The sequence below is a fragment of the Aspergillus alliaceus genome (assembly GCF_009176365.1).
Source record: "Aspergillus alliaceus strain CBS 536.65 unplaced genomic scaffold BDW43scaffold_23, whole genome shotgun sequence".
Classification (NCBI taxonomy): Eukaryota; Fungi; Ascomycota; class Eurotiomycetes; order Eurotiales; family Aspergillaceae; genus Aspergillus; species Aspergillus alliaceus.
Window position 1 is genome coordinate 476,523 of NW_022474706.1, and position 24,926 is coordinate 501,448.

At 49.5% G+C, this 24,926-nt stretch overlaps 10 protein-coding genes across 10 annotated transcripts; 6 read left to right on the plus strand and 4 right to left on the minus strand.

The window, feature by feature from the left end:
* Nucleotides 1–228: 228 nt before the first annotated feature.
* BDW43DRAFT_277035 (Rtr1/RPAP2 family protein phosphatase) lies at nt 229–1,739 on the minus strand. Its single transcript, XM_032042027.1, has one exon. It carries the CDS (start codon nt 1,366–1,368, stop codon nt 403–405), a length of 966 nt encoding a protein of 321 aa, XP_031900180.1. The 5' UTR covers nt 1,369–1,739; the 3' UTR covers nt 229–402.
* A 24-nt stretch (nt 1,740–1,763) lies between these two features.
* BDW43DRAFT_91862 (SH3 domain protein) lies at nt 1,764–6,320 on the plus strand. Its single transcript, XM_032050705.1, has 3 exons — nt 1,764–3,895; nt 3,962–4,057; nt 4,119–6,320. Exons 1-3 carry the CDS (start codon nt 2,197–2,199, stop codon nt 5,954–5,956), a joined length of 3,633 nt encoding a protein of 1,210 aa, XP_031900181.1. The 5' UTR covers nt 1,764–2,196; the 3' UTR covers nt 5,957–6,320.
* Nucleotides 6,321–6,561: 241 nt separating this feature from the next.
* On the plus strand, nt 6,562–8,318 carry cwc25 (U2-type spliceosomal complex subunit CWC25). Its single transcript, XM_032042028.1, has 2 exons — nt 6,562–6,631; nt 6,689–8,318. Exons 1-2 carry the CDS (start codon nt 6,606–6,608, stop codon nt 7,890–7,892), a joined length of 1,230 nt encoding a protein of 409 aa, XP_031900182.1. The 5' UTR covers nt 6,562–6,605; the 3' UTR covers nt 7,893–8,318.
* A 104-nt stretch (nt 8,319–8,422) lies between these two features.
* On the minus strand, nt 8,423–11,553 carry BDW43DRAFT_277041 (putative AP-2 adaptor complex subunit beta). Its single transcript, XM_032042029.1, has 5 exons — nt 10,571–11,553; nt 10,425–10,500; nt 9,998–10,362; nt 9,520–9,948; nt 8,423–9,470 (listed from the first exon to the last, which is right to left on the minus strand). The coding sequence occupies exons 1-5, from the start codon at nt 10,816–10,818 to the stop codon at nt 8,438–8,440; spliced, it is 2,151 nt and encodes a 716-aa protein (XP_031900183.1). The 5' UTR covers nt 10,819–11,553; the 3' UTR covers nt 8,423–8,437.
* A 35-nt stretch (nt 11,554–11,588) lies between these two features.
* BDW43DRAFT_91882 (ER membrane protein complex subunit 4) lies at nt 11,589–12,489 on the plus strand. Its single transcript, XM_032050707.1, has 3 exons — nt 11,589–11,887; nt 11,955–12,301; nt 12,407–12,489. Exons 1-3 carry the CDS (start codon nt 11,747–11,749, stop codon nt 12,480–12,482), a joined length of 564 nt encoding a protein of 187 aa, XP_031900184.1. The 5' UTR covers nt 11,589–11,746; the 3' UTR covers nt 12,483–12,489.
* A 348-nt stretch (nt 12,490–12,837) lies between these two features.
* bna5-1 (kynureninase) lies at nt 12,838–14,882 on the minus strand. Its single transcript, XM_032050706.1, has 4 exons — nt 14,468–14,882; nt 14,056–14,402; nt 13,503–13,986; nt 12,838–13,451 (listed from the first exon to the last, which is right to left on the minus strand). Exons 1-4 carry the CDS (start codon nt 14,655–14,657, stop codon nt 13,009–13,011), a joined length of 1,464 nt encoding a protein of 487 aa, XP_031900185.1. The 5' UTR covers nt 14,658–14,882; the 3' UTR covers nt 12,838–13,008.
* A 3,665-nt stretch (nt 14,883–18,547) lies between these two features.
* Nucleotides 18,548–21,295, plus strand: BDW43DRAFT_319798 (putative C6 transcription factor; the record flags this gene model as incomplete). The annotated part of the gene is made up of 5 exons (XM_032048976.1): nt 18,548–18,679; nt 18,818–19,408; nt 19,474–19,625; nt 19,921–20,280; nt 20,345–21,295. The coding sequence occupies 5 exons, from the start codon at nt 18,548–18,550 to the stop codon at nt 20,769–20,771; spliced, it is 1,662 nt and encodes a 553-aa protein (XP_031900186.1). The 3' UTR covers nt 20,772–21,295.
* On the plus strand, nt 20,767–21,797 carry BDW43DRAFT_277077 (uncharacterized protein). Its single transcript, XM_032042030.1, has 2 exons — nt 20,767–20,789; nt 20,850–21,797. Exon 2 carries the CDS (start codon nt 21,355–21,357, stop codon nt 21,634–21,636), a length of 282 nt encoding a protein of 93 aa, XP_031900187.1. The 5' UTR covers nt 20,767–20,789; nt 20,850–21,354; the 3' UTR covers nt 21,637–21,797.
* Nucleotides 21,798–22,117: 320 nt separating this feature from the next.
* BDW43DRAFT_92060 (putative eukaryotic translation initiation factor 3 subunit EifCl) lies at nt 22,118–23,819 on the plus strand. Its single transcript, XM_032050708.1, has 2 exons — nt 22,118–22,545; nt 22,692–23,819. Exons 1-2 carry the CDS (start codon nt 22,237–22,239, stop codon nt 23,811–23,813), a joined length of 1,431 nt encoding a protein of 476 aa, XP_031900188.1. The 5' UTR covers nt 22,118–22,236; the 3' UTR covers nt 23,814–23,819.
* Nucleotides 23,820–24,482: 663 nt separating this feature from the next.
* On the minus strand, nt 24,483–24,854 carry BDW43DRAFT_311423 (HesB/IscA family protein; the record flags this gene model as incomplete). The annotated part of the gene is made up of 1 exon (XM_032047191.1): nt 24,483–24,854. A coding segment is annotated over one exon (372 nt), but the record flags the coding sequence as incomplete, so codon positions are not given.
* Nucleotides 24,855–24,926: the final 72 nt, after the last annotated feature.

Sequence of the window (24,926 nt, forward strand, 5' to 3'; positions counted from 1 at the left end):
TGCTTGTGGTTATATAACTTCAGAGGACTAGTAGTGAATAAATAATATGGCATATGAGGGAGGGGTAGGGGGTTTGCATGGACAGTCGTGAGTAATAGCCTCAGCAATTTAACTGGGGACCATCTAAGACTATAAATGAAAGGATGTTTTTGATTTTGTATATATTACCTGACATCTGAAAGCATAAATTCGGGCCATAGGCAAATAGAGGGCCCCTGGGAGGGGTACTTTTCACTAAAATAGAGGGCTTTATTTGTCTAGATACGGAGGATCTACTTCATAGCCCGGGTATCATCATCCTGCAAACGCGCAAACCGTGCAAGTAACGAGTCTAATGTTAGATTCTTGGGAAACAACTTTCCATTTTTTCCTTCTTTCTTTTCTCTCTCTCTCTTTTTTTTTTCAGAATTCCTGGGGTACGTATCCTTCGATGGAACCTCCTTTATCATCTCCGGGACGCATTTCCGGTGCGGCAACGTGCTCATAGGGTATATTATCCTTCTCTTGGATCTGAACATCCACTCGCCCGGCCCGTAATGCTGGGTTCGCATCTCCACGTTCCAGGGCTAGTTCATGGGAGTGAGAACCATCGTGAACAGAGAGGTTAGACATATCACTTGTCAAATCGCTCGAACCTGGCGTGCCAGTCATGTGCAAATTACCCAATTGACCAGTAACTTTTTCTACCGTGGCTGCTTTGCCCTTCCCTCGCTGAGTCCTCGCTCTCCCTTCCTCAAGCAAGAGTAAATTCTTACCCCGTGCGTCATCGGCACGCCTTTCCCACACAGGCTCCTCGGCTAATTGCACCCGTATGTACAATGCTCTTTCTGCACACTCATCCGAACACCACATCTCAAGCTTTTCTCGTGGAACTATGTTCATCTCCCGTCCCCGACCACCAGGCCCGCTTCCTTTGGCACCCCACGTTATACGGTAAGTCCCCCGAGAATCGTCCTTACGATGCTCGCGAGGGCATAGACCATATCCACATAGACCTTCGATATTCCGTTCCTGGATTAAATTATCATAGTCTGCGGGCTGGAAGGGTATAAGGGCAGATTTGAAAGCCCGGGCATCTTCGGGTGACGGAGAGGCAGGATCGGCCGATGGGGAAGAAGGAAACGTGACGAGTTCGAGAATGCGACTCAATATAAGAGATTCGGTGTCTTTCTGAGCCTGAATACGGTGCGCATGATGTAGAGCTATAGCTAGATGACGTGGATCGGCGTCTGGTTTGGTCGGAGGGCCCTTTTGCTGGCGTGACACATTGCGCTTTGGTGATGCACGGCGCATGTTCTGGGACATCTGAGTGGAAGCAGCATGAGCCGAGGGAAGGGAGGTCTTCAAATTAGATCGACTGGCGGACATGCTGTTGTATTTTGACGTTTCAGTGGTGTGAAGGAAAGAGAGATGGTTGGCGGGTTGGCCGGTTATGGGAGGTGAGGTGGTGCTTTTCGGGTCGGGAGGCAAACCCCAGATTTATTTATTCAGTCCACGCCCATGACGAAGGCTGGATAAATTTAGGAAAAGTATTCGTGGAATGGTAGAATGAGAACAAGAATGGGTGCCAGGTGAAGTATGAATTGACCGCCACTTTTAGCAATCAGTAGGACTGCTTTGCCCCTCCACACATCTAATTTCCCAAAAACCACTTGGGCAGTTATCTATGTACCTTAGTGAGGTTGTGGTGGCAGGTCTTTGAATATTATTAGCCGCTGATCGCCCCGTGGTGGAGCAACTTGTCCCGCCAAAAGGTGACGACCGTTCCTTACACCTCCGTGTCTCCTCTCGTTCCCCCTTCACTACTCTCTCCCATACTATTCCCCTCCCTACGTTTTTCTTCCTTTCCTTGGCATTGTTTCTGGATTTGGTATCCTGCCGGGATTTATTTCCCACTGATCTCAGTAAGTAATTCAACTTGAACCCTCATCTGTTGGAGGCGATTGCTAGCCTCAGGGTTTATGCTGTGACGTACGTCAAACCAGGCTGACATATTTTCGGTTGCTTCTTTCTAGTTATCCTGGAATTAAATCTCCTATTCCCCGCGAAGCATCCCTACATATGCCCCTTTGCATGAAGGCTGCATAAATCGGTGCTTCACTACGTGCAAACTGTCTAGTGTCGGTGTGGTGTACGCTCCTCTACTATTTACTTACATACCGTCCCACATCTCCGCGACAGGGCCCGGCTTGCCAAATGTCTAGCCCACCGTTCACGGTCAAATCGGTCTTCGAGTATTCGTCGAGCCACGAGGATGACCTAACATTTGCAATCGGCCAAATTATCACCGTCACTGCGGTAGAAGATGCGGAGTGGTACTATGGCGAATACACAAATGAGTCGGGCAGCAAGGTAGAAGGCATCTTCCCAAAGAACTTCGTGGAGAGGTACGAGCCTCCTGCTCCCCCACGGCCGACGCGCCCAAGTAGAGCAAAGAAGGAAGCCGATGTCGCCCCTCCTCCCGCCCCCGTACCAGTCGAGATTCCGGTTGAGAGCCATCCCCCGCCGGAGACCGAGGTAGAGGATACCCCTGTGGCTGAGCCAAAGAGCATCCCCAGACCTCCCCAGTCGCCTCCGCCTCCTTCAGAAACTTCACCTATTGATGTTGAGTCCCCGCCCAAGCCAGCACCTGCTCCAGCGTACCAGCCGCCGTCACCCGAAGCAAAAGAGCCTGCTCCAAAAGCTTCGCCGAAGCCCCTACCCCCGGCAGTTGCTGATAAACCTGCCGCGTCATCATTTAGGGATCGCATTGCAGCATTTAATAAACCGGCGGCACCCCCGATTGCGCCTTTTAAGCCGGGGGGCTACGGCTCGGGGGGCTCTAATTCGTTCATTAAGAAACCGTTTGTTGCACCGCCACCTAGCAAACATTCCTATATACCCCCAATTAGGGAGCCTCCCCCAAAGGTGTATAGGAGAGAAGAGGATCCAGAGCTCCAGGAAGGCGTTCTGCGCGAGCCGCCCGTTTCTGAGAGCCGGCCTGCCCCGAGCGAGAGCACCGACGATAAAGAGCAAGACCAACCCAAGCCGACAAGCTTGAAAGAGCGGATAGCTCTTCTGCAGAAGCAGCAGCTGGAGCAAGCTGCCCGTCATGCTGAAGCTGCGCAAAAGAAAGAAAAGCCGAAGAAGCCCCCTCCGAAGAAGCGCACAGAGTCGCATGAGGGACCCGTCCCTACAGAGGACTCGTATACTGAGAGGCCGGACTCTATGGAATCTGCACGGGACCATAGTGTTGACACTGTGAAGCCCGAGGCCGTCCCTGTGCCACAGCCACCACTGTCTCCGCCCCCTGCACGGGACACGACGAGTGATGCCAACGACGCTGACGACTCTGCTGCTGCTGACATTGAAGATGCGGAGGAGACTTCTACAAGCAAGGAGGACTATGACGAGCGTGCTCGTACTGAATCTCGTCGTGTAATTCAAACTCAGGATCAGAAGAAGGAAGGAGGTGAGAAAGATGAAGAAGATAATGAAGAGGAGGGGGCGGAGGAAGAGGAGATCGACCCAGAGGTGAAGCGCAGAATGGAGCTACGTGAAAGGATGGCTAAGATGAGTGGTGGAATGGGTATGATGGGTTTCTTTGGCCCTCCTGGTGGGATGCCTGTTCCTGGTGCGGCTCCTCGTAAGCCAAAGGCGGCTACGGAAGAGAGGAAGGATAGAGACGCGGAGCCCATTTCGCCAGCCGCTGCACCACCGGTTCCCGTTATGGCTCTTCCGGGAATGAATGCCCCCAAGCCAGCTGCTCCTCCAGCGGTGGAAAAAGAGGATGAAGGGGCCCCAACTACTCCCTTGGCGGAACAGCATCCTGCGGAAGAAGTCCCTGACGTCGAGGAAGTTGTCCAAGAAGAGCCTCCTCGCCCTGTGCCATCTGACAAAGCACCAGCACCTCAAGGTATGAAGAGCGAGATTTAAAGTTGATTTTTATAATGGTCCTTGGCTTACAATACGTGCTGTGTAGACCGTCCGGCACCTCCTCTTCCCCCTCTGGAAACTCGGCCTGTTCCCCCTCCTATCCCACAGGATCAGCCCCTATTCCCCCGACCGGTTCCTGAACGTAAGCTGAAAAGTCTAATCTCATCTTAATTGCTTCGCTCATACTAATTTTAACCGACTAGCCCGTCAGGTTCCTCCTGCGAAGAACTCCACGTCCGGCGACCCGGGTGATGAGTCGGATGATGAGCTCTCGGTGCACGCCCAAAACCTGTCTCTGCATGCTCCAGCAGCTGACCAGCCTGCATCTCCTCCATCTGCCCCGGCACCTCCAATTCCTGACCATATTGATTCCCGTCGTTTGTCAACCTACGATGCCACGTCTCCGAAGTCACCTACACTTTCTTCTGAGAAGAGGCTTAGTCGCCAACCCCCGCCAATCCCAGCAAACCCACCCATTCCATCGCAAACTCGGCCACCTCCTCCGCCTCCTGGTGATCTTCGTCGTAGGTCAACCGCCGATAGCCGTGTTAGCGCAGCCTCGCAACCTCGCCAAGCCGGTGAGGAAGTGGAAGGTGAAGTCACGGAGTATGACGGTGATTATGACACAGACATCGCGTCTGGGGCAAAATTTAAAGATGCATTGAAAGCCCATGGACGGGATTCAAGCATTGATGAAGGTACCATGACCGATGATCATTCTCTTCAGTCTCCACGAAGTCCCCATGAGACCCGACTTCCGCCACCGCCTCCTCCATCCGCACCCAGAGCAGTCCCACCACCGCCCCCTGTTCAACCACCCAGAAGCGCTGGCAGAGCTTCTGTGGAGTCTCCCAGAGGACCCCCACCGCCCCCCCCTCACAGAGAGCTGTCTTACGGCGGCGATGATGATGAGTACGATCCTTACCGTTACACCGCTCCCCAACATGGGGTGCCTCCCCCAAGAGCGCCGCCTGTATCCGCGGAGCGACGACCGGTAGTGCCACCCACTGCCCAGCCAGAGGATACGGGAGATGATTCGGATGACTTGTACGAAGGATCTCCAGTACAGTCACCGCCGCTCCACCCCGTTCCTACATCACCTGAGAGGCGAACCTCCATGGCACCTCCACCTCCACTCCCCAACATGCCTCCCCCTAGCGGTGCTCCTCAAGCACCTCCCACGTCACGGAGCAACCGTGCATCGCTTGATATTCCGAGAGGCCCGTCTAATTTGCGGAGGTCTATGGACATAAGCCGTCCTTCTGTTGATCAGGGTTACATCGCTATGGATGTTGATTTGGCAGAACGCACACTGTGGTGGGCACAACCAAACACTCCGCCACCTGCCTTCCAAAATCGGAATGACGTTCTATTCGATTTTGAAGATTCTAGTTCTGTAAATCACAGCGGCAACACCGCCATTACTAAGGATGTCTATATCCTATTCATCGACTACTCTCAGACTATAATCACTGTGACCTTTGATCCCCGGAATCCCTCCGATGCAAATTTGGAGCAGCGCCATGAAGCGCCTCCTCTTCAACCTCGTCAGGATCAGCTCGAGAACGCGCATGTCCAAATTGGCACACGCATCGCAGCTGCTGTGAATGGCATCCAGAATACAACTGTTGCAGATGGCACCCCATTCGGTCTGATTCAACACCTTCTCAGCCCCCTTTCAGATGCGCTGCGGCCTGTTGGCTCACGTGCCTACGGTGCCTTGGTCTATTCCAATCTAGCCAACGCCTCCGTGCAGCAAAATGATGAAATCCGTGCCGGTGATATCGTCAGCTTTCGCAACGCACGCTTCCAAGGCCACCGTGGAACAATGCACCAGAAATACAGCGCCGAAGTAGGCAAGCCTGATCACGTTGGCATCGTCGTCGACTGGGATGGTACCAAGAAGAAGATCCGCGCCTGGGAACAGGGTAGGGAAAGCAAGAAAGTCAAAGTAGAAAGCTTCAAACTCAACGACCTGCGCAGTGGAGAGTGCAAGGTCTGGCGAGTAATGCCTCGAAGCTGGGTTGGCTGGGGCAAATGAGTTGGAAGTGCGGCTAGATTCGACTGATGAATAATACGTGGAATGGTATGGGAGGCATTCTGTTTTGTTCATCGTTTATCTTTCTCTTCGCAATCCCTTCGGGGAATTATATCGAAAGTGCAGGTGTTTGAACAGAAGATGAGTAAATGATTTGATTCTGGTATATGCTAATCTCGCATAGTACATCCATGAGCTGCAGCCATATCTACTGGGTTGACTTGTGCATGACTCTAGCTCTTATGTTCTGCTCAGCTCTTTGTATGTATGTATTGATGTTAATCACTATGTTTGAATATGTAAAGCTCTTGCGTTATCTGTTATCTCTTAGTAGTGGCAATTGAATTATATCACTCTTCACTTCACACTACCCCAACTGGAATTATAGATACTGAACTAAAGGAGCACTTCACACAGTATAGTAAGCCACAACCTTAACAAATGCACTGAGTTTGCTCATTTACAAAAAGACCCCGCAAACTCCAATCTACCCTGAGAGTACACAAGCTCGCCGCCTCAGGCACAAAAAGGGCAACAACGTCGGCCCGGTGGCAACACCATCTTTCCCATTCGGGAAGCTCAATCCAACTCCTGACCTAAAACCACCCTCTCCTCTCTGCCCCGGGAAAAATAAGTAAAACCCAAAACCAAAATGGGCGGCGATCTAAATCTTAAGAAGTAAGTCACCTTACCCTTCCCACCCCAAAACCCTCAAGCTAACCCCACCGCCAAAAGATCATGGCACCCCTCCCTCCTCCGCAACCAAGAGCGCGTCTGGTCCGAAGAAAAACGTGCCCTAGAAGAGCGCAAGAAGGTCGAACAGCTTCGTCGCGAGCGCGATGAAGAGCGCCAGATTCAGGAACTTCAGCGCCTGCAGGAGGGCTCGGGCAAGCCGCGGCAGCATAATCGGGTCGATTGGATGTATCAGGCGCCGTCGAGCGCGACGGGCCATTACTCGGAGGAGATGGAGGGGTATTTGCTGGGGAAGAGGCGGATTGATGGGATCTTGTTGAAGAATGACGAGAGTAAGAAGTTGGAGAAGGGAGCGGATTTGGTGGGGGCGAATGCTGCGCAGCAGCCCGTGGCGGGGAGGGGGAATCCGAGAGATATGATGGCGAAGGTTATGGCGGATCCGTTGATGGAGATTCGGAAAAGAGAGCAGGCAGCGTATGAGAATGCGGTTAAGGAGGCGGCGGCGAGACGGAAGTTCGTTGCTAGGGAGGAGAGGGAGAGGGAGAGGGGGCATAGAAGGAGGGACGGGGAGGAAGATTCTCGTCGGCATCATCGAAGGTCGCATCGGCGGAGGTCGAGATCTCCTGCTGAGTTGGATCGGTCGTCGCATCGGAGGCGCAGAGATGAACGGGATGGTCGCGACCGGAAAGATCGGGAGCGCAGAGATAGGGATGATAGGGATTATCGTTCGAACAGACGTGGAGACCGTGATGAGAGGGATGATCGGGCTTCTCGTAGAGGCTCTCTACATGACCGATCGCCTTCTCCTCGGCCTGACTATCGCCATTCTGACAGGCGCCGCACGGATGACAGGAGCAATGGCTATTCTAGGGATCATGATCGGCGTGACCGGTCTTATCATCACAACGACAGAGACAGAAGAGACAACTGGGGTCCCAGAGACTCATACGGTCGAGACCGCCCTAGTGATGCCGGTGCTGGAGCCGCGAATCGAGCAAAGGAACTCGAAGAAGAGCGCAAGCGGAAGCTAGAAGAGATGCAGTCCAACGCAAACGACATAGAAGAAACTCGTCGCCAACGGATTGCTGATGTTACAGCTATGGAGGAGAAGCAACGTGAGGAAGACGAGAAACAGCGCTCCGAACGTGGCCGGTTTGTTTCAGGCCTGCATCGTCAGCTGCAAGAGGACAATTTGGATGATCGAATTAAGCGTAGTCGCGGTGGGCTCGCTCGGATGGAGGACTGATATCTTTTTTTGTCTGTTTCACTAAGTCACCCGGGAGTGCTTATTGTCTCTTATTTTTGCATCCAGCGTTCTTGGCGGTTCTTTCTGGCGTTTCTATCCAAGGTTATGTGCTGCTTCATTTCATGAGAAAGTCTCCTATGGGCTACGTTCATTGTAATGCATTCAGTGGACAAGTATGATATCCCTTAAAAGATGATAACTATTGAAGGGGATCACCACTTCCACAGGACAATCTTGTCTCCTATATTGTTTAAATTACACTAAGATCAAGTTGTATATCGAAGAGTGTGCTGAGCAAGATCTGATTGTCAGTGAGGTTTCACTGTCAATAGGTCACTTGGCAAGTTGTTCGAAAAGCCCCGCCCCGTGAGGATAATGAGATCCCATTACCAGTTCTCACAGAAGTTGTAGAAACTGAAAGGCTTCTGCGAAGAGGAGAGAGGGAAGTACATGATTAAATGGTATCACAAGTCTGCATTTGACATCTCTCGAATTAAAAAAAAAAAAAAAATAGAAAATCTAACCAGAAACTTAGGTAGGCTATATTACAACAATAATAACTCTCCCGTAGCTGCTCCACCAGCAAGCTGGGGCTGATACACTTGTTGCTGATTTTGGGTGACAACATACTGCGTCTGCAGTGCGCCGCCGCCTCCAATACCATTCCCGCGACCACCTAGGTCCAGCGCTGCCATCTGCTGAGTACCGACGCTATTGAAGTAGGAATCAGCAGCATTCACTGCTGCATTCATGTCACCTGGTGCCGGAGCCGCGCCGTTTGTCGCTGAGGTAGGCGTAACAACTGTAGTGGAAGCCGGGTCAACTTGGTATTGCCACACAGTACTTCCATCATCATTTTGAGATTTCTGTAGGGCAGGGCTATATTGTAGTCGCCGCGTACGCGCGGAGCGGAAGACTTGCTGGACTGGTTTCAGGTAAACAGTCGCAAGGGTGCCGACGTTCAGACAGAGCTCTTCCAGGGTTCGAGAGTCCAGCTTCTCGCTTTCTGCGCTGATCGGGGGCTTTTGACCCATGACGACCTGTCGTGCAGTTTTGGGATCCGTCGACAGAAGACGCCAATACATGTAACCTCTGTCCCGGAGGTCCGGGTCGTCTGTTTCCTCGGTACACCACTTGAGCACTTGGGGTACTAGCTGCTGGCCCTTTGTCGGGCGTTGAATGAAGAATTTGACGGTTGCTGTCAATAAAGCGAGCTGTACTTCTATAGTCTCATCGTGGAAAGTAGCTAAGTAATCCTGCAGAAGGCCGTCTGAATTCTCAATGCGGTCGGCGTATTGCCCGATGATCCAGATAATTGCGGCCTTCGCCTCAGGCTCGTCTAATTCATCGATATTTTGAATGATGCGGCCAATAATGCTTTCATACTGATTGGGGTACTTGCGGAAAATGTTGCGGATAACAACGGTTGCCTCCTGGACAATGTAAGGGATCTTAGCATTGACCAGCTCGAGAAGAGTATCGATGCATTGTCGCGCGGCAGACTCAATCTTAATCGCTAACTTTCCAATGGCGCGCACAGCTTTACGCACGAAGTGGACATCAATTTCGGTCGCATACCTAGACGTTTCTTAGTTGAAGACATTAGATTTACCGGGTCCCAACTTACTCTCTTAATTCTGCCAGTACGACAGAGATGTTTTCTTCCGTTGTTAACATGAATATTAATTCTAGCTTCGTCACTTTGACGTAAATGGGATCGTTGTAGTTACAAAAGAACACCCGAATATCGTTTCGTAAAACCTCGGGCCTCTTTTGTAGTATCAGAATTGCATTTCGAAGCGCCAGGTATTGTACTTCTGGTGGCTTTGATAGGAGGGTGACAAGAGGTGGTGATAACTTCTTAGCCAAGGAAGTAACATGCCTCTCATCAGCAATATAGTTCATGAGATAGAGGATGACGCGGATCGAGGTCAGGACAACCGCGGAGTTCGAATGGGATAAGCGAGGGGCTACTCGTTCTGCTAGCAAGAGTGCTTCTGCGGAATCTTGAGGGACATATGACATTAGGGCCTCCAGAATGTAGGTTTGACCCCACCTGTACTGTGTTAGAAAATTGAACAGACTCCGGGAGTGAAGAAACGTACTCAGAGCAGTCAGGAAGGATCGAGACCAGTTTCGACGCACTCGTGTAGTCTATGGTCAGAGAGATAGTCTCACTCCGGCCCCAAATATCTACCAGAGAGGCGAGCACACTGGATACAACCGTAGGGTTTTCGTCCTTCAACATGTGGTTCAACCTGTCGATCAGATCGGAGCTCTCAACCAGCTTCTTATCATGCTCATAGAGCTTTGCGACACAGAATGCGGAGGTCTTGCGCACATATGGATCCATGTCCCCCATTAACCGCTTGACAGGTTGAACAGTCGCTTCGACGAACTCCCGCACATGGACGTATGAAATAGTTCGTAACGCCAGGGCTCGCACAAGTGGGTTTGTGTCTTCCATATCCTATTGTACATAGGTTAAGCCAAGCAACGTTGCAAATTTATTAAGCATGTGAGGGCTCATACATTAACGAGGATAGGTAGTGCCTTCAAGGCAATGTCGGGTTTCATTCGCGAGTAGTTGACTAGGAAAAGAAAGCACCTGTGACCAAACGCAAATGTATTAGCGACTATTATCCATCACAGAATGCGACACCCTCAATGCAACATACATCTTCTTGATTTCCAAGCTCGGCAAGTTCATACAATCGATAATATCCGGGAATAGTGCCACCATATCGTTATTGCTCATAGTCATGTTTGCGACGATCTTCTTGAGGGCAATCTTTTTGGCGGAGTAGTTCTTGTCCTTCTTGCCGCCACTATGGAGTTCTTGTCGCAACTCCGCGACTTTACCCTGTGAAGATCGGGAATATGGTAAGCCATGCTGAGTTGCATAAGGAAGTACACTAAGTAACATAAGGTGGGTGTGATAATTTCCGATGAGTGTAGGTTATAAGGAGCGCCTGGGGGAAGCCGTAGGGCATGAGGAAATGATATAGTATAGAAATCACGGTCTGAAAAGGCGAGAGGTTAAGAACGAGAGGGGACCAGTTCATTTGAGGGCTAAGCCAAACCACATATAAGGTAGGCTCAACCAACATGAGGGGATGAGGGGATAATGATAAGTGGTCTGCCAGCCGCCGATCGATACGGCTTGAACTCCGACGGTGCAGCACATAAACAAGACGAAACATACCCTAGCGAACAGCTTCGCATCTCCTCCGCTGGAACTCATGATGGCACTTCGGTGAGCAGATGAAGATTTTCTCCCTGTTCCGTGGAATGATGCGGGTTTTTCTGTTCAAATCGCTTCTCCTCCTTCTCGGAGATCAAGATCGCATAGGCTCTCGTAGAGGACGAATCGAAGGACCGATTGCGTAGCAAGAATAGCTTCGAGGAATTCTTAGCTGGCCTGTTGCTCCGATAGCTCCATGCCTTCTATTGTCGGGTAGACTTCAGTGGAATTGTCAAACTGGCACAGGCAACAACATCTAAGGGGTCGTCTTGTTGCCTGGTCCGGTCACTATGTTTAGAATTTTAGAATTGACTGCTTCACAGATTTGAGAGCAGAATTAAAAAGGAGAACAAAACATTGATGGGAAGTGAAACCGTTTGGCGATAGTTCGTCCCTTAGCAAGGCGAGACTCAGGAGTGGATCGGTTGCCGCCAACTCCGCGCGCTTGTGGAGAAATTCCATTTATGATCATCATCATCATCACCACCACCACCACTCAACCCTTCCCTCTTCCACCTTTGGGCTTTCCTTCAAGACTCTTAAACAAAATTTTGAATTCTAGTCACCTTTTTGTCGCCATCTTTTCTCTTTTCCCACCTTCCGATCTATCATGGCCTCCCGACCTCTCAACCCCGTCCCTCCACCGCAATGGGTGGTGGCCTTGAACTCCCCTGCGCCGAAGCCTACAAAGGCAGCGTCCAGCATCCCCGACCCCCCGGGCTTCACTAGTAACAAAATAGGAGGAAAGAACGTATGTCATTTCAGTTAAACAATCACGCCTTCGAGAACGAGTTCAACTAACCACCTGCGACTTCCAGCGCACGCAACAATCCGTATCCACCGCCGCATCCAAACCCGTCGAAACCGATACGCTGAAGGTGAAGAAGGCGTGGGAAATCGCCCTCGCACCGTCCAAGCAAATTCCAATGAACGCGATTATGATGTATATGTCCGGAAACAGCCTCCAGATCTTCAGTATCATGATGGTCTTCATGCTCTTCAAGGGTCCAATCCAAGGCTTGATCAATACGAATACGGTCTTTGCTAAGTTTGATACGGAAACCACACGGGGGAAGCTTCTCGGGGTGAAAGCTGTTTATGTGTTGATGCAATTCGTGCTATTGGGGTTGGGAGTGTGGAAGGTTAATGCCATGGGACTTTTACCGTATGTTACTGCTGTCCCTCTTTGCGTTCTTCTATTAAGCCCAGCTTTGTCTCGTCGATTTTTGGATGATGGTTTTGGTTTACTAACGCATTTCTTCCTGAATAGGACCACGAGTTCGGATTGGTTAGCTTGGGAGTCGGAACGGCAACCGCTGGAGAGGGCTTATTTTGCTTTAAGTTGATCGGTGATAATAGCTCAAGAAAAATAGATACCAAAGCAATCATGCGCGCGCAATTCAAGATATACCACACTATGTTGGAGCATATGTACAGCGATGGATATTCGCACGTATAATGGCAGCTGGGCCTTTTGCGATGACGACCGTAACTCCGTGAGTGTACATTCCTTTCTGTGAGATAGGATCATAGAAGCTGTTAGTGAAATTTGCGGGATCTATATATACTCGCGCTTATTGGGGTTTGCTAGCAGCTCCATGAAAGACAGTCGGTCTAGCTCATTACGTAGGATAATGTCACAGAGAACCTGGAAAAAAAAAAAAAGGTAGAGCGTGACAATCTCGAACTTGCGCTGTTAGGACTAGAGTTAGCAGATCCTGATTCGAGAGGTTGTATGTGAGTACTTTAAAATGGTGTATAAGGTCATCACTATGGTCACTGATGATGGGCTGCTAGTCTTAACATCACGATACCCAATATCTCTCACAAGATTGTGAGTAGTCAAGATAAGCTGCATCCTATCCAAAGTCTTTACTTTCTGGCCCTTACTGCCTTTCGACAAGCATCGAAGAAGATCTGGCAGAACTGCCACACGTCCGCATATGTATTATATAGAGGCGCTGGCGCAACTCTAATGACGTCCGGCTTTCTCTCATCAACTACCACTCCGCTCTCCTCCAGAACCTCTAAGACACTGTCTAGAAGGCCCGAGCCCAAGCGTATACTCAGCTGGGCGCCTCGCTCAGCTGGGTTCGAAGGTGTGATAATAGAGAAGGGCTTGTCCTCCGGAGTAGCGTCAATGGGGTATTTCACGAGGAGATGTTCTAAGTAGCCCGTGAGGTTCAGGGACTTTTGGCGGATCTCAGCCATTGATGTCCGATTGAAGATCTCGAGGGATGCTATCACCGCGTTCATATCCAAGACGGACGGATTCGATAGCTGGAATCCAGCTGCGCCTGGCTGCGGCACGAATCCTGTAAGCTGGGTTAGTTAAGAACAAGTGAACGGTAATAAATTTCGCCTACTGTTCTCCATCCGGAACCGAGTCTTTTTGTCGTCACCCCACCAGCCAGACAACCGCGGACGAAAAGGCTTATCCTTGGAACCGGCCTTGCCCATGTCCACTCGCCCATGCTTCTCATGGACGAACAGTCCAGCCATTCCTCCCGGTCCACTGTTGAGATACTTATAGTTGCACCAGACAGCAAAATCCACGTTCCAATCGTGCAGTCGTAAATCGACATTGCCCGCCGCATGAGCACAGTCCCAGCCGATTACGATGCCCCTAGAGTGGGCATGAGCTGTGATCTTCTCGATATCGAAGTATTGTCCGGTATAGAATTGGATCGCGGAAAGGAGAATAAGAGCTGTACTTGAGGCATGCTCGTCGATCACCCTGAGGATTTTCTCGGTATCCAGGATTGGACGATCGAGGTTCTCGGGCTCAATTAGAATCATAGCATCTTTCGGATCCAGATTATGGTGTTGGATTTGAGACTCCACGGCATACTAATTCGCATTGGCATCAGCACTATCCCTTATCTTCTGTCAGGGAAGGAGTGAGGTAGGTGGGCTTACATGGTCACTTGGGAATGCTTTCCCCTCGATAATAATCTTATACTTCTCTTTAGTTGGCTGGTAAAAGCTTGCCATCAAGATGTGCAAGTTTGCCGTTAATGTTCCCATTACCGCCACTTCACTCTGTAGCGCTCCCACAATGGGAGCCATGAGTTTTGACCCAGCTTCATCGACATCAACGAACGGGGGAAGTAGTTGATCATCGTGTGGCGTGAAGTGTCCAGTGACGCCTTTAATTGCCCAGGTCCGTAGATAGTGCTCGAGATATTTCCGGGTGTTCCGAGGCTGGAGACCTAATGAGTTGCCGCAGAGGTAGATGCTTCTTGGGTCGGAGGAGTCGTCAATATCTAGGTTACAATAACAAATACAATCGGTCAGCGGTATGGGAATCTGTGGTGAAACGAGGACATACTCCCATTAACATTCAAAACCCTCCGCTTCAGGTCTTTCTTTGACGGGATAAGGAATTCGTCCCTGAAATGACGCAGAGGATCTTGCGCATCGAGGGACCCGGCATACTGACGCGTGAAGGCTCTGATATCATCATGGTAGGAAAGTGGGGGACCCTTTTTGATTTCTTCGACGTGCAGCCGGGATTCCATGTTGCATAAGGAACAAATTTGGGAAGTAGATAATATACAGCAGGTACGGAGTACTTCAAGTAACTAACATTAAGACTTCAACGCAAATCAATCATACGAGTCAATGGAGGAGGTAGATCTTATGCAGATTGACATAATCAAAGCTCGATCATGCTGCATTTCGAAGACCCACCAGGGCAAATCTGTGGTCGGATTAGCTCATACCTCCGTCCCCCTGGAGTATTTTCGACCTTCTTCCAGTCTTACTCGCCCCTCCTATCATGTTCTGGGTACAGGAAGTTGACTTCGACTCTTTCACAGCATCGCAATCACTCTATTCCTTGCCCTGAGATTCTTGGTTTGTTTGTGCGCCATGGCAGTCAACTCTCTGCACTATTCACTGCCCACTAGCCAATCAGAGGGGAGAAGAAGGGAACGATACCTCTAATAACTACTTAATTTACTATGAGAATCCTGGTACAGTACACATCCTCATTCTTCTCGACAATCCACATAGTAGCACAATAATCTCCCCCCTGTTCCTGTACAGAAAAAGGCAGCCGGCCTAAAGAACGCTTTACTAATCCGACTACTAATCTACCTCAACTGTAGGAAGCCTTCTTGTATGTGTAAGAGGATAGAGCGAAAGTCCACTAGCTATCTCGGGCTTTTTCAAAAGTACACCTCCATAGGTAAGCGTAGGTGTTCGAGTTAGTTATATTCAATAAGAATAGGAGAGAATACCTTCAAGAGTACTAAGGCGTCGCAAGTATAGGTAGTAGATGACCCTCATTCATTTATTATTATTAATAATAATACTACTATATATATGCATATATAGAAAGGAAAAGGTACCTAATGTGATGGACTCAATTTTTTGCATGTTTTCTTCTGTCAACCCCCGGTCCCTCAACGGATATGAATATGGGGCTTATGTTCTATAACGATGAATGACCCTTCAGCCACTTACCTTACTTTCATTATACGATCTGGAACTTGTTTCAGAGCCGAAGAAAGACATTGAGAAATACTACTCTCGAAAGACGATAAAAACGAAAGAGGAAAACAATCTTTCAACGCCCCTTGTCGTCTCATTTCTAGCACACTATGAGGAAACTGGTCACTCCAAAGTGATTGTGATTAAACTAGCTTGTAGGACAAGGGGACAAACAAGTAGTTAAGCCAGCACGCTCTCTCCTCCCAAGGGATATATGCCAAGGAATACAAGGGGCTGGTACCCTGTCAATAGCACATACAGCTAACCCATATGACAATAATACTGTGTTTGGAAGAGGTCCACCCCTTCCGCCTCCCAAAATACATTCTCCTTCTCTGTCCTCTCTAGGGCTAGGCTGGTTGATGTTCCCACAAGCCCCCCCTTTTTTTGAGACTCTCATTCTTGCATACCGGACTCTTTGTTTGAGTTGCATAAACCTCGGGTTGAGCATCGCACTATTACCTGCAGTGTCGCCCGAGATGCGCGAACTCGATGTGGTACCTTTTCACCGACTAAGGCCGGGGATCAGGCTGCTTATGAGTAGATCCTTGCTCAGAGGGTAGGTGGTCCTGGCAGCTTTGCAGTTGACTTGGCTGTGGCTACAGAAAAGCGGTCGACGATCGATAAGTCGACTTCAATACGTAGTATGCTACTTAAGGGTACTGTAACCAGCAGTTGTAATACTCAGGATATGCCATCAAGGGTCCAAACTCCGTGAATTGTTGGGACCCAAGATACATGTCCTATCTTCATGTCATGTGATTACTTAGATGGAGGCTTGGGTTAGAGTATGTACAGTACTTGTGCTCATGCATCGAGTCACGTCACAGGGAATCTTGGCGTCTAAATCAGCATGATAAGGAACCTGGAAACTGTGGTTCATCTATCATCTAGGAAAGACGCCAAAAAAGGAAAAAATAAAAATAAACCAACGACAGATCCATTAGAAATCAGTCATTGCTGGTCCATTTAGGTAAACCATGTTCTGCAGCACGGTACATACCGATTGGCCAGGTAGGTTGCCACTAACTCCATGGTCTGGTATGGACCCTTTGTTCTCTGCCATACCACCGACCACGAGAATTGCCAAAACGCCAAAGCTTACAATATATTAGGTTGAGGCTCCACTGCGAATGATATCTCGTGGTCGGTGGAGAGTAAGCTACCGTGTGATGTCTAGAATTGGAAAGCAGACTCCGGAACCATCGCGGAGCCAATTCGCCACTTTTATGCCACTCGTGGACCCGAGTTTTGACGCCCTCACTTCTTCAAGGGAAGGGAAAGTGCCGAAGACGACTGACGTAGCATCTTGGCCATTCATATGTGGGTTGAGTATACGGCACGAGCTTTAAAGAAGTTGAGTCCTCATGACATATACATAGGAGTAAAAGAGTTCATCCAACCCTCCCGTGTCCACCAGCGTTAGATCGGGGCTGGCTGATGTAAGATCGGCGTCGATATTAAAAATTTCTGGCATATTGTGTGGAAAAGGGTTTGAATGAAAGGTCAGGATTTGTGTGGGTGGGACAAGGAAAAGAGAGCCTTAAGAAAAAACTCTCATCGTTCGGCGATCGACCTTTCGGTGATCTTTTCCGCCTATTGTATGAATTATAGTTTTCAGTCACACCGGGGGCGTTCTCATAGGCTTGTCCAATCATATTTCTCCTTGCTTAGTTGCCAGTCAGGTGCTGATTGTCTCCCAACCTGTTTTTGAGTTGGTTTGTTTGCTAGGTTTTAGTTGCACCCTAACATACAGCACAAGCATAGCCATCGGTCGCATGGTCGCTCCATTTCCGGATACGCGTGTGCCCAATAGAGGCGGGAGTATCCACTAGCATAAGGAAGGCCAGGTTAATCATCCATGCATAACATCATGTCAATATTACGTCTGTTTTGCACACCAAGACTCGGGATTGACGCCACTCAAGACAGCTGCGCGTCTTCGCTAGGTACCTCGTAGTGATTCTGGCGACGGTATGAGGAATTTTCGATGTCAAAGCCAAGAATCAACGAGGATCGGTTGACAAGTATCCACTAAACAACACCCCTGGCCAATAAAACAGGCATAGGACATCCTTCCCCAACGGGCTGCATGTGCATCGACGGCGGCCGTGGTCCGGAACTTCCTCTGGAGTGCAGAGGCGGAGTCGGTCGTGGATTGCTGCTCAGGGACCTGGAGTCAAAGCAAATTCCCATGCAGTGGCTGGGCAGAGACTTTTTGCCCACGAGTCAGAGATCTGATCTTAGCCCGCAGAAGCTGGTTTTCATATATGCTCCCTTACAAGCACCATTCAGCAGGTTCCCATGGATCTTAACCACGGTTCCAAACTGTCTGATAATAGCTGTATCGAGGCCTTTCTGCAACCTTTTTTGAGTAAGTAAAGGGGGCCTGTTTCACCCACCACCATTTTTAAATCGATTGTCTTCTTGTGTTTTTTCTTGTCCCCACTACCCCTGCGAAAGGAGACTCCTTAGCCACTGATAATCGATGCCTCTTCTTGTAATCTGCACCTGAAGCCTTTCGCGTCGATTCTTTGTCTTTGGGTTTGGGAGACGCAGCTTCTTAGCAACTACCGACCGCTAAAGGTATTACATTACCAACGCTCTCACAAGCCATGGCTGCTATGCGCAGTGCTCAAGGTACTCGTCGACATCCCTGAAGGCGTTGAATCACCGTGAGAGGAGCTAGAGGTTAAAGCTGGTGGGGCTTCTTTAAAGTCGTAACGACTTTGATGTTGCCCAACGCTGTGAACATTCCTGCCGGATGATCGATCGATCTAAAAATAATTTTGTCATCTGTTTAGATCATTTCCGATATCCTTGACTGAGCACACCGCAGACAAGGCAGATTTAAATCCCATATATTGGCGATGATCCTTTTCTTATCCCCAGAGAGTATATGTGCGACTTAAAGATGTCTTCGGAGGATCACCTTCCAGCGCTCGCTCCAGGGCCTCGCGGTCCAGTCAAAAAACAATCCTTCACTTTGATGAAGCCGAGGAAAAACTCCACGGCCTGTCTGCCGTGTAAACAAGCGAAACGCAAGGTAAGACGAACAGAGGCTCTGCCCCTACCACCGAGAATGAGGATACTGCCACGGATCGACCAATTTATGAGGAGCTTTTGTTCTGCTTTCTGCTTGTCTCCATGGATTCACCACTGACATCTCTACTCCATTTTGTAGTGCACCGGACGCCCTGCACCCTGTAAAGCATGTCAGAACACAGACGCTGAATGCGTCTTCGATGAAACGCTTGACCTTAGGCGTAAGGTCGCTGCTAGACGCACTCTCGGGGAGCTGGAGTACTACCGAGGTTTGCTATATTCCTTGCTAGAGTCGCTCCGCTCGCCGGATGAAGACAAGGTCAATCATATATTAGAGACCATACGCGGCAATACGTTTTTATCCAACGTCGCCACTGTTGTGGATGCGCCAGCCGACATGAGTGACGCGGGCTCTGAAAACGCCAGAACCGTAGGGACCGCGGAGGACGCCATAGCCCAACAGGAACGTTTGGCTGCTGATGCTCAATCTCGGATAACCCTAGAAAAGCTCTGCGATATCCCTGTATTCCATGTGCCAGCTCAGCCTTGGACGGCCGTCACCGACGATGACCATCTCGTTTCGCATTTGATCTCTATGTACTTCACATGGGACCATCCTTTGTCACAGTTAGTTGATCAGAAAGTGTTTTTGAGACATATGAGAGAGGGCAACAAAAACACAGAGTTTTGCACCTCTTTCCTTGTAAATAGTATGCTAGCAGTTGCAAGCGTATGTATGATGTTGCTGCATTTTCCTTTATCTGCTTGATTAGTAGTCCATTCTAACTTGATTAGACATATTCTGATTTCCCGGAAGCCTTCGCTATTCCCGGAGATGTGGCCTCCAAGGGGGCGAACTTCTTCTATGAAGCAGAACGTTTGTGGAAAGCCGAAGAAGGTCGTCCATCCTTGGCCAATATTCAGGCTCTTGCCCTATTGAGTCATGTGTATGTGTGACCCTCATTGTGTTATCAACTTGCTGTGGCGATGTCATTGACAGTTTACAGGCTAAAACTGAAGGGAAGACCAAACATTAGCTGGCTGATGCTCAGGCAAGCCGTGCAGCTTGGACAAGATTTCGGGCTGTTTCAGGCGCCGAGGACAGAGCATAGCAAATGGAAAGACATGCCTGTCGATGTGCGATCTGTTGGAATGAGCACTGCCTGGGCGTTATTCGTTCTCAACTCGTATGGCTCTTTGGTGGCATGTCCATTCTGTGGTTTGACTGACTCTGCTCTGCAGGCAAGTATCCATGGAATCTCGGAAACCCGTGAATCTAAGACCCCCGATTTTCCAGCTTCGTGGGAGAGACACCGTCGATGACGATGTCGTATGGATCCCCTATCCTCGGTCGAATCATATTGAATATCTAAAAAAGCCAGCATTGCTCCGGGAGATAATGATCCAAACCGTGGACTTCACGGAACTAGTTGTCAACATGCAAGACCTGCTGTTTGACAAAGCGTTTGATATGGCCATTGGCGACCTACGTATAGCGGTCAGCGCCATGTACACTCGGCTAGAAACGTGGCTCAGAAACCTGCCCCGTCCTCTGGGAATCGACAAGGAGAGCGTACAGGTTCCTCAAATATTGAACTTGCAGTAAGAGTGAAGCGTCTTGGCCAATTCAATTGCGGTATATTGACTATGGCCGTTGCAGTATCAGATATCACCATACAATCATACGGTTTTTCGATTTTCTCTTGAATCACGAAGATTTTGTCGCCATGTCGCATCCGACTCAAATTGACCAGGCTAGATTCATCCGACTCCAATCAGCAAAGCGAATTGCTGATTATCTCCTCCTATACCATGAGGCCTATGGGCTTAGACATGTCCCCGGCCAGATGCTGGAGCCTACCAATGCTAGCTCCCTTATCTTGCTCACAGTTTTGGACGACTGTGACGATGACCTCAAAGAAGCATTCGTTGAGTTGTGTCGGTTCTTGGTGGCCTTCAGCAAGAGGTTCTCCCTGGCGAAAGATATGCTCGCGGATATAGAATGCACAGCCAATTCATTGAGCATCAAGCTTCCACCTGAAGCTGGTGCGGTGTTGGACCACCGAGATTTAGAATCGTCCCAGTGGCTCTAGCTTGGTCTCTTTTTTATGGTATGTATATCGTCTCCGAACTGCTGTAGCAAGCCGGCGGCTTACTTATCGACAATGTAGAAAGACATATTCATTGACGCGGGTCAAGGGGGAGAGGACGTTATGTGAGAAACGTATGAGAGAGGAAGCGGCGGAGGCCAGTCTGTCGGTCAAACAATTGTGTACTGTGCGGAGCCATCTTGCGTGAATTAGCGTTCCACCCCAACCGTTCCACTCCAACCAACCTGTCATTATACGATACTCGGTGGTGTTTCACTGAGTATGGTTAACCACCTGTCAGTAACTGTGACTTGAGCAAAGCTGGGGTCAGGCAGTAAGGGGATTCATTTCTTTTCGTAAGGGGTTGCTAGCGGACTTGTCTTAGGTGCACTTGTGGATTGTTGAAATTGAGATCAGAAAGTGATCTAGGAAAGAATGGGAGGGATAAAAAACAAGATGAGGTGGGCAACTTGGAGGAAAAGAGACTGGATCGCCTGCCATGGGTCTATGAAATGATAACTGGATGAAAGGTCGGCTGGATATGTTTTCCGGAAATGCCTCATTGGCCAACAAATGATCCCCGGGGATGGTCACTGATCATGGACAGCCCTCCTTGCAATTGGTAGGTCTTTCTTTCGGAGAGTTGGCGGCATCACTACTCTGCTGCAGTCTCCTTATCTCCTGGCATCGCCAGTCGCAGGTTGGGGCAGCACACGACTGCAAATGGCTCCATCTTCTACGACTATACTATCGGTTAGCCCACAACGGGGTGATCCAGCGGCTCTCGGTACTCCAATATTCAAGTGACCTTCCACCAACTCGCATATTACAAGTTACGGCATGCTTGCCTTGCAGGTCATCTCGGTGACTAGAACAGAGATGTGGTTCCAGGCTGATCTCCTACAATATTTCATATATATGCCATAGAGTAGTTCAACGTTGTTCTAATTAACAAACCAAGATATGGAGCGAGCTGTATCCAGACCAATTTATACTAGTTGGTTAGAGTAGAGTAGTGCAATGATTGACACGAAGGATGCTCTTTATCTTTTTATTATTATTCTCTTTTTTTCTTTTTTGACAGGAGCTAGTTTTAGTTGTAGCTTCAGGAAAGTATCACAATATCAATATCTGGCGAAATAGGGAGAAATATCTGTGGGGACCAGACGTACAGTGAGTACCAGTTCGGTAGGTAGTTGGTAGTTTCATTGCTACGTGAGGTTTTCCAACAATCCCCTCTTTCATAGCTGACTCATCAGTTTTTGTTAACTAGTTATGCGCAGATAAGATAAGCACAAACCCGGGCCAAGCGAAAACCCTCAAAATTCAACCGCCGAAACAATCGAAATCCCACACGCCGACGCCGAGTTACCCGCCAGACGACGTGCCTACTCTCCTTCGCCCTACTCTCAGTCGACCGCTTACTGGATTATTCCAGTTCCATCCCGCAGACTTTTTTTTTGTCAACATGTCGTACGAAGACCGCGCTAATGCGCACCCTAACCTGAACGACGAGTCCGATGTTGAAGAGGAAGCGCTCGTTAACGACTACCGCGAGCAGGTCAACTTCGACGATGGCATGAGCGAATTGGACCGGACTACATCACTTGGAACTGGCTCTCAGACACAAGACCTCCAGGCACAACTTGCCGCTGCTGCGACCCCTCTTGAATACCAGGCCACATTGGAGACCAAGTTTGCAAGCTACGACAACTACTGCAGCCTGTTCCACTACATCCTCAACTCGGATGGTCCTGTTGAACTGGAAGTTCCTTCTGTATGTTCTCACTTTTTTTTTTCTTTTTTAACTGGATGTTTGGGGCTGTATGTACTTTGCTCCGTGCATGCCCCAGAACCCCCGCCCAACGTGTGCGCCCAGCCCGTTGCATTACACTGTACTAACGAATCTCTTTATTTGAACAGTACTATTGGGCTTGGGACGTGATCGATGAGTTCATCTACCAATTCGAGTCATTCTGTCGTTACCGCAACCGTGTCGCTCGCAGCGGTTCCAACGAGGAAGAGGCACAGCTTCTGCGTGAGAACCCGAATACATGGGGTTGCTACTCCGTGCTCAACGTTCTTTACTCCCTTATCCAAAGGTCCCAGATCAACGAGCAACTGGCTGCCATCAAGCGTGGAGAGGACCCCCTAGCGTTCGCTGGAGAGTATGGCTCTCGCCCGTTGTACAAGATGCTCGGATATTTCTCCATCATCGGACTTCTGCGTGTTCACTGCTTGCTAGGTGACTTCAGCCTTGCCATCAAGACTCTGGACGACATCGAAATGAACAAGAAGGCTATGTTCGCCCGTGTCATGGCTGCCCACTTCACCACTTACTACTATGTGGGTTTCTCCTACATGATGATGCGCCGTTATGGTGACGCCATCCGCATGTTCAGCCACATCCTGGTCTACGTCTCCCGGACCAAGAACTTCCAGAAGGGTGGCAATAGCTACGATGCTATCGCCAAGAAGAACGACCAGATGTACGCTCTGATTGCCATCTGCGTTGCTCTCCACCCCACCCGTCTCGACGACACCATCCACTCCGCCCTCCGCGAGAAGTACGGCGAGCAGCTCAACCGTCTCCAGCGCGGTGGCCCCGAGGCCCTCCCTCTGTTCGAGGAGCTCTTCCGCTCTGCTTGCCCCAAGTTTATCAGCCCCACTCCCCCTGATTTCGACAATCCGTCCATCAACGTCGACCCCGTCGACCACCACACGGCTATCTTCATGGATGAGGTCAAGAACACACTGTACAACCCTACCATCCGCTCTTACCTGAAGCTGTACACCACCATGGATCTGCAGAAGCTGGCTGGCTTCCTGGAGGTCGAGCCCGAGAAGCTCCACTCCTGGCTGTTGGTGAACAAGCAGCGCAGCCGTCAGGTTCGCTGGGTCGAGGGCGGTCTGTTGGAGGGTGAGTCAGTCAGTGTCAACGACCTGGACTACGCTCTGGAGAATGACCTGATCCACGTCAGCGAGACCAAGGCGGGCCGCCGTCTGGTGGACTGGTACCTGAGGAACCTGGCCCGCGTCTACTAAGGCGTCCGAGCTTTATAAAGGAATCAGGCGACCGCGCACTCGAAAGAAAGAATGAGATACGTGCTGTATACCCGTATACGCACATATGGAAGTAACCTTCGATAACACGGGATCCCCCCACCAGCCGCAGGTAGGAGAAAACAGAAGCAACATACCGGGAGTGAGGGAAGTAGCAGTGGAAAGACAAACAGTTGTGGTGAGAGAGGGAATGGGCAAACCCAACCTCATAATCACCTCTCAGTACCCCAGCAATACCATGAATTTTTTCTTATTATTATTCTCTCTTGTTTTCACCCTTCCCCACTATTTTTCCTTTTGCTTTTTTATTTTCGTTGTCCATGTTTTCATCAGGGTTACAACCTTGGACTCTACTCCGATTACAGGTTTGGGGTGGTTACAAAAGTCTAGAGGCTTGTTTGGGGCGTATTCGATGCTTAACTATACTTGATTTACTTACTGTTCATGTTCAACATGTGCATAACATGCACAACAACACCCAGAGGATCTAAATAGCAGAGGGCAAAAATGTGGTAGGAAATTCGCATGATGAAATAGATGATGACATTTTTTTCCAATTCACACCAAAAAAGAGAGACTGGGGGTATAGTAAAAAGTATTCTATCTGCAGAAACGTATGCTATACAAATACAGAGACATAAGATAGCCATTCTAATCGGTTACATCAAAGCTAGTACCGCAACCACAGTTGCTCGTCGCACGGGGATTGTCAACGATCTTGAACTGACTGCCAATCAACTCCATCGTGTAGTCCACTGTACTTCCGTAAAGAAGCTCCAGGGAAGGCTCGTCCATGACGACCTTGGCTTGGCCGGCGCTCTCAGGCGACCCTTCTTCGGGGGTGTATTCCGCTTCGAAGATTGTGTCTTCCTCGGCGTCGATCTTCGAGGCCGCTTCCAGGGACATGAGATACTGGAAGCCGTGGCAGCCTCCGCTTGTCACTGTGATGCGGAGATGGTGGTATGGGTTCTCTTCTTTTGTGGCGGATGGGGATGAAGTGGGATCAGTGATTTCGCGGAGACGCTGTGACAGTCAATATCATTCCGAATAAAAATAAAATGTGAATAATCCAAAAAAAAAAAAAAAAAAAAAAAA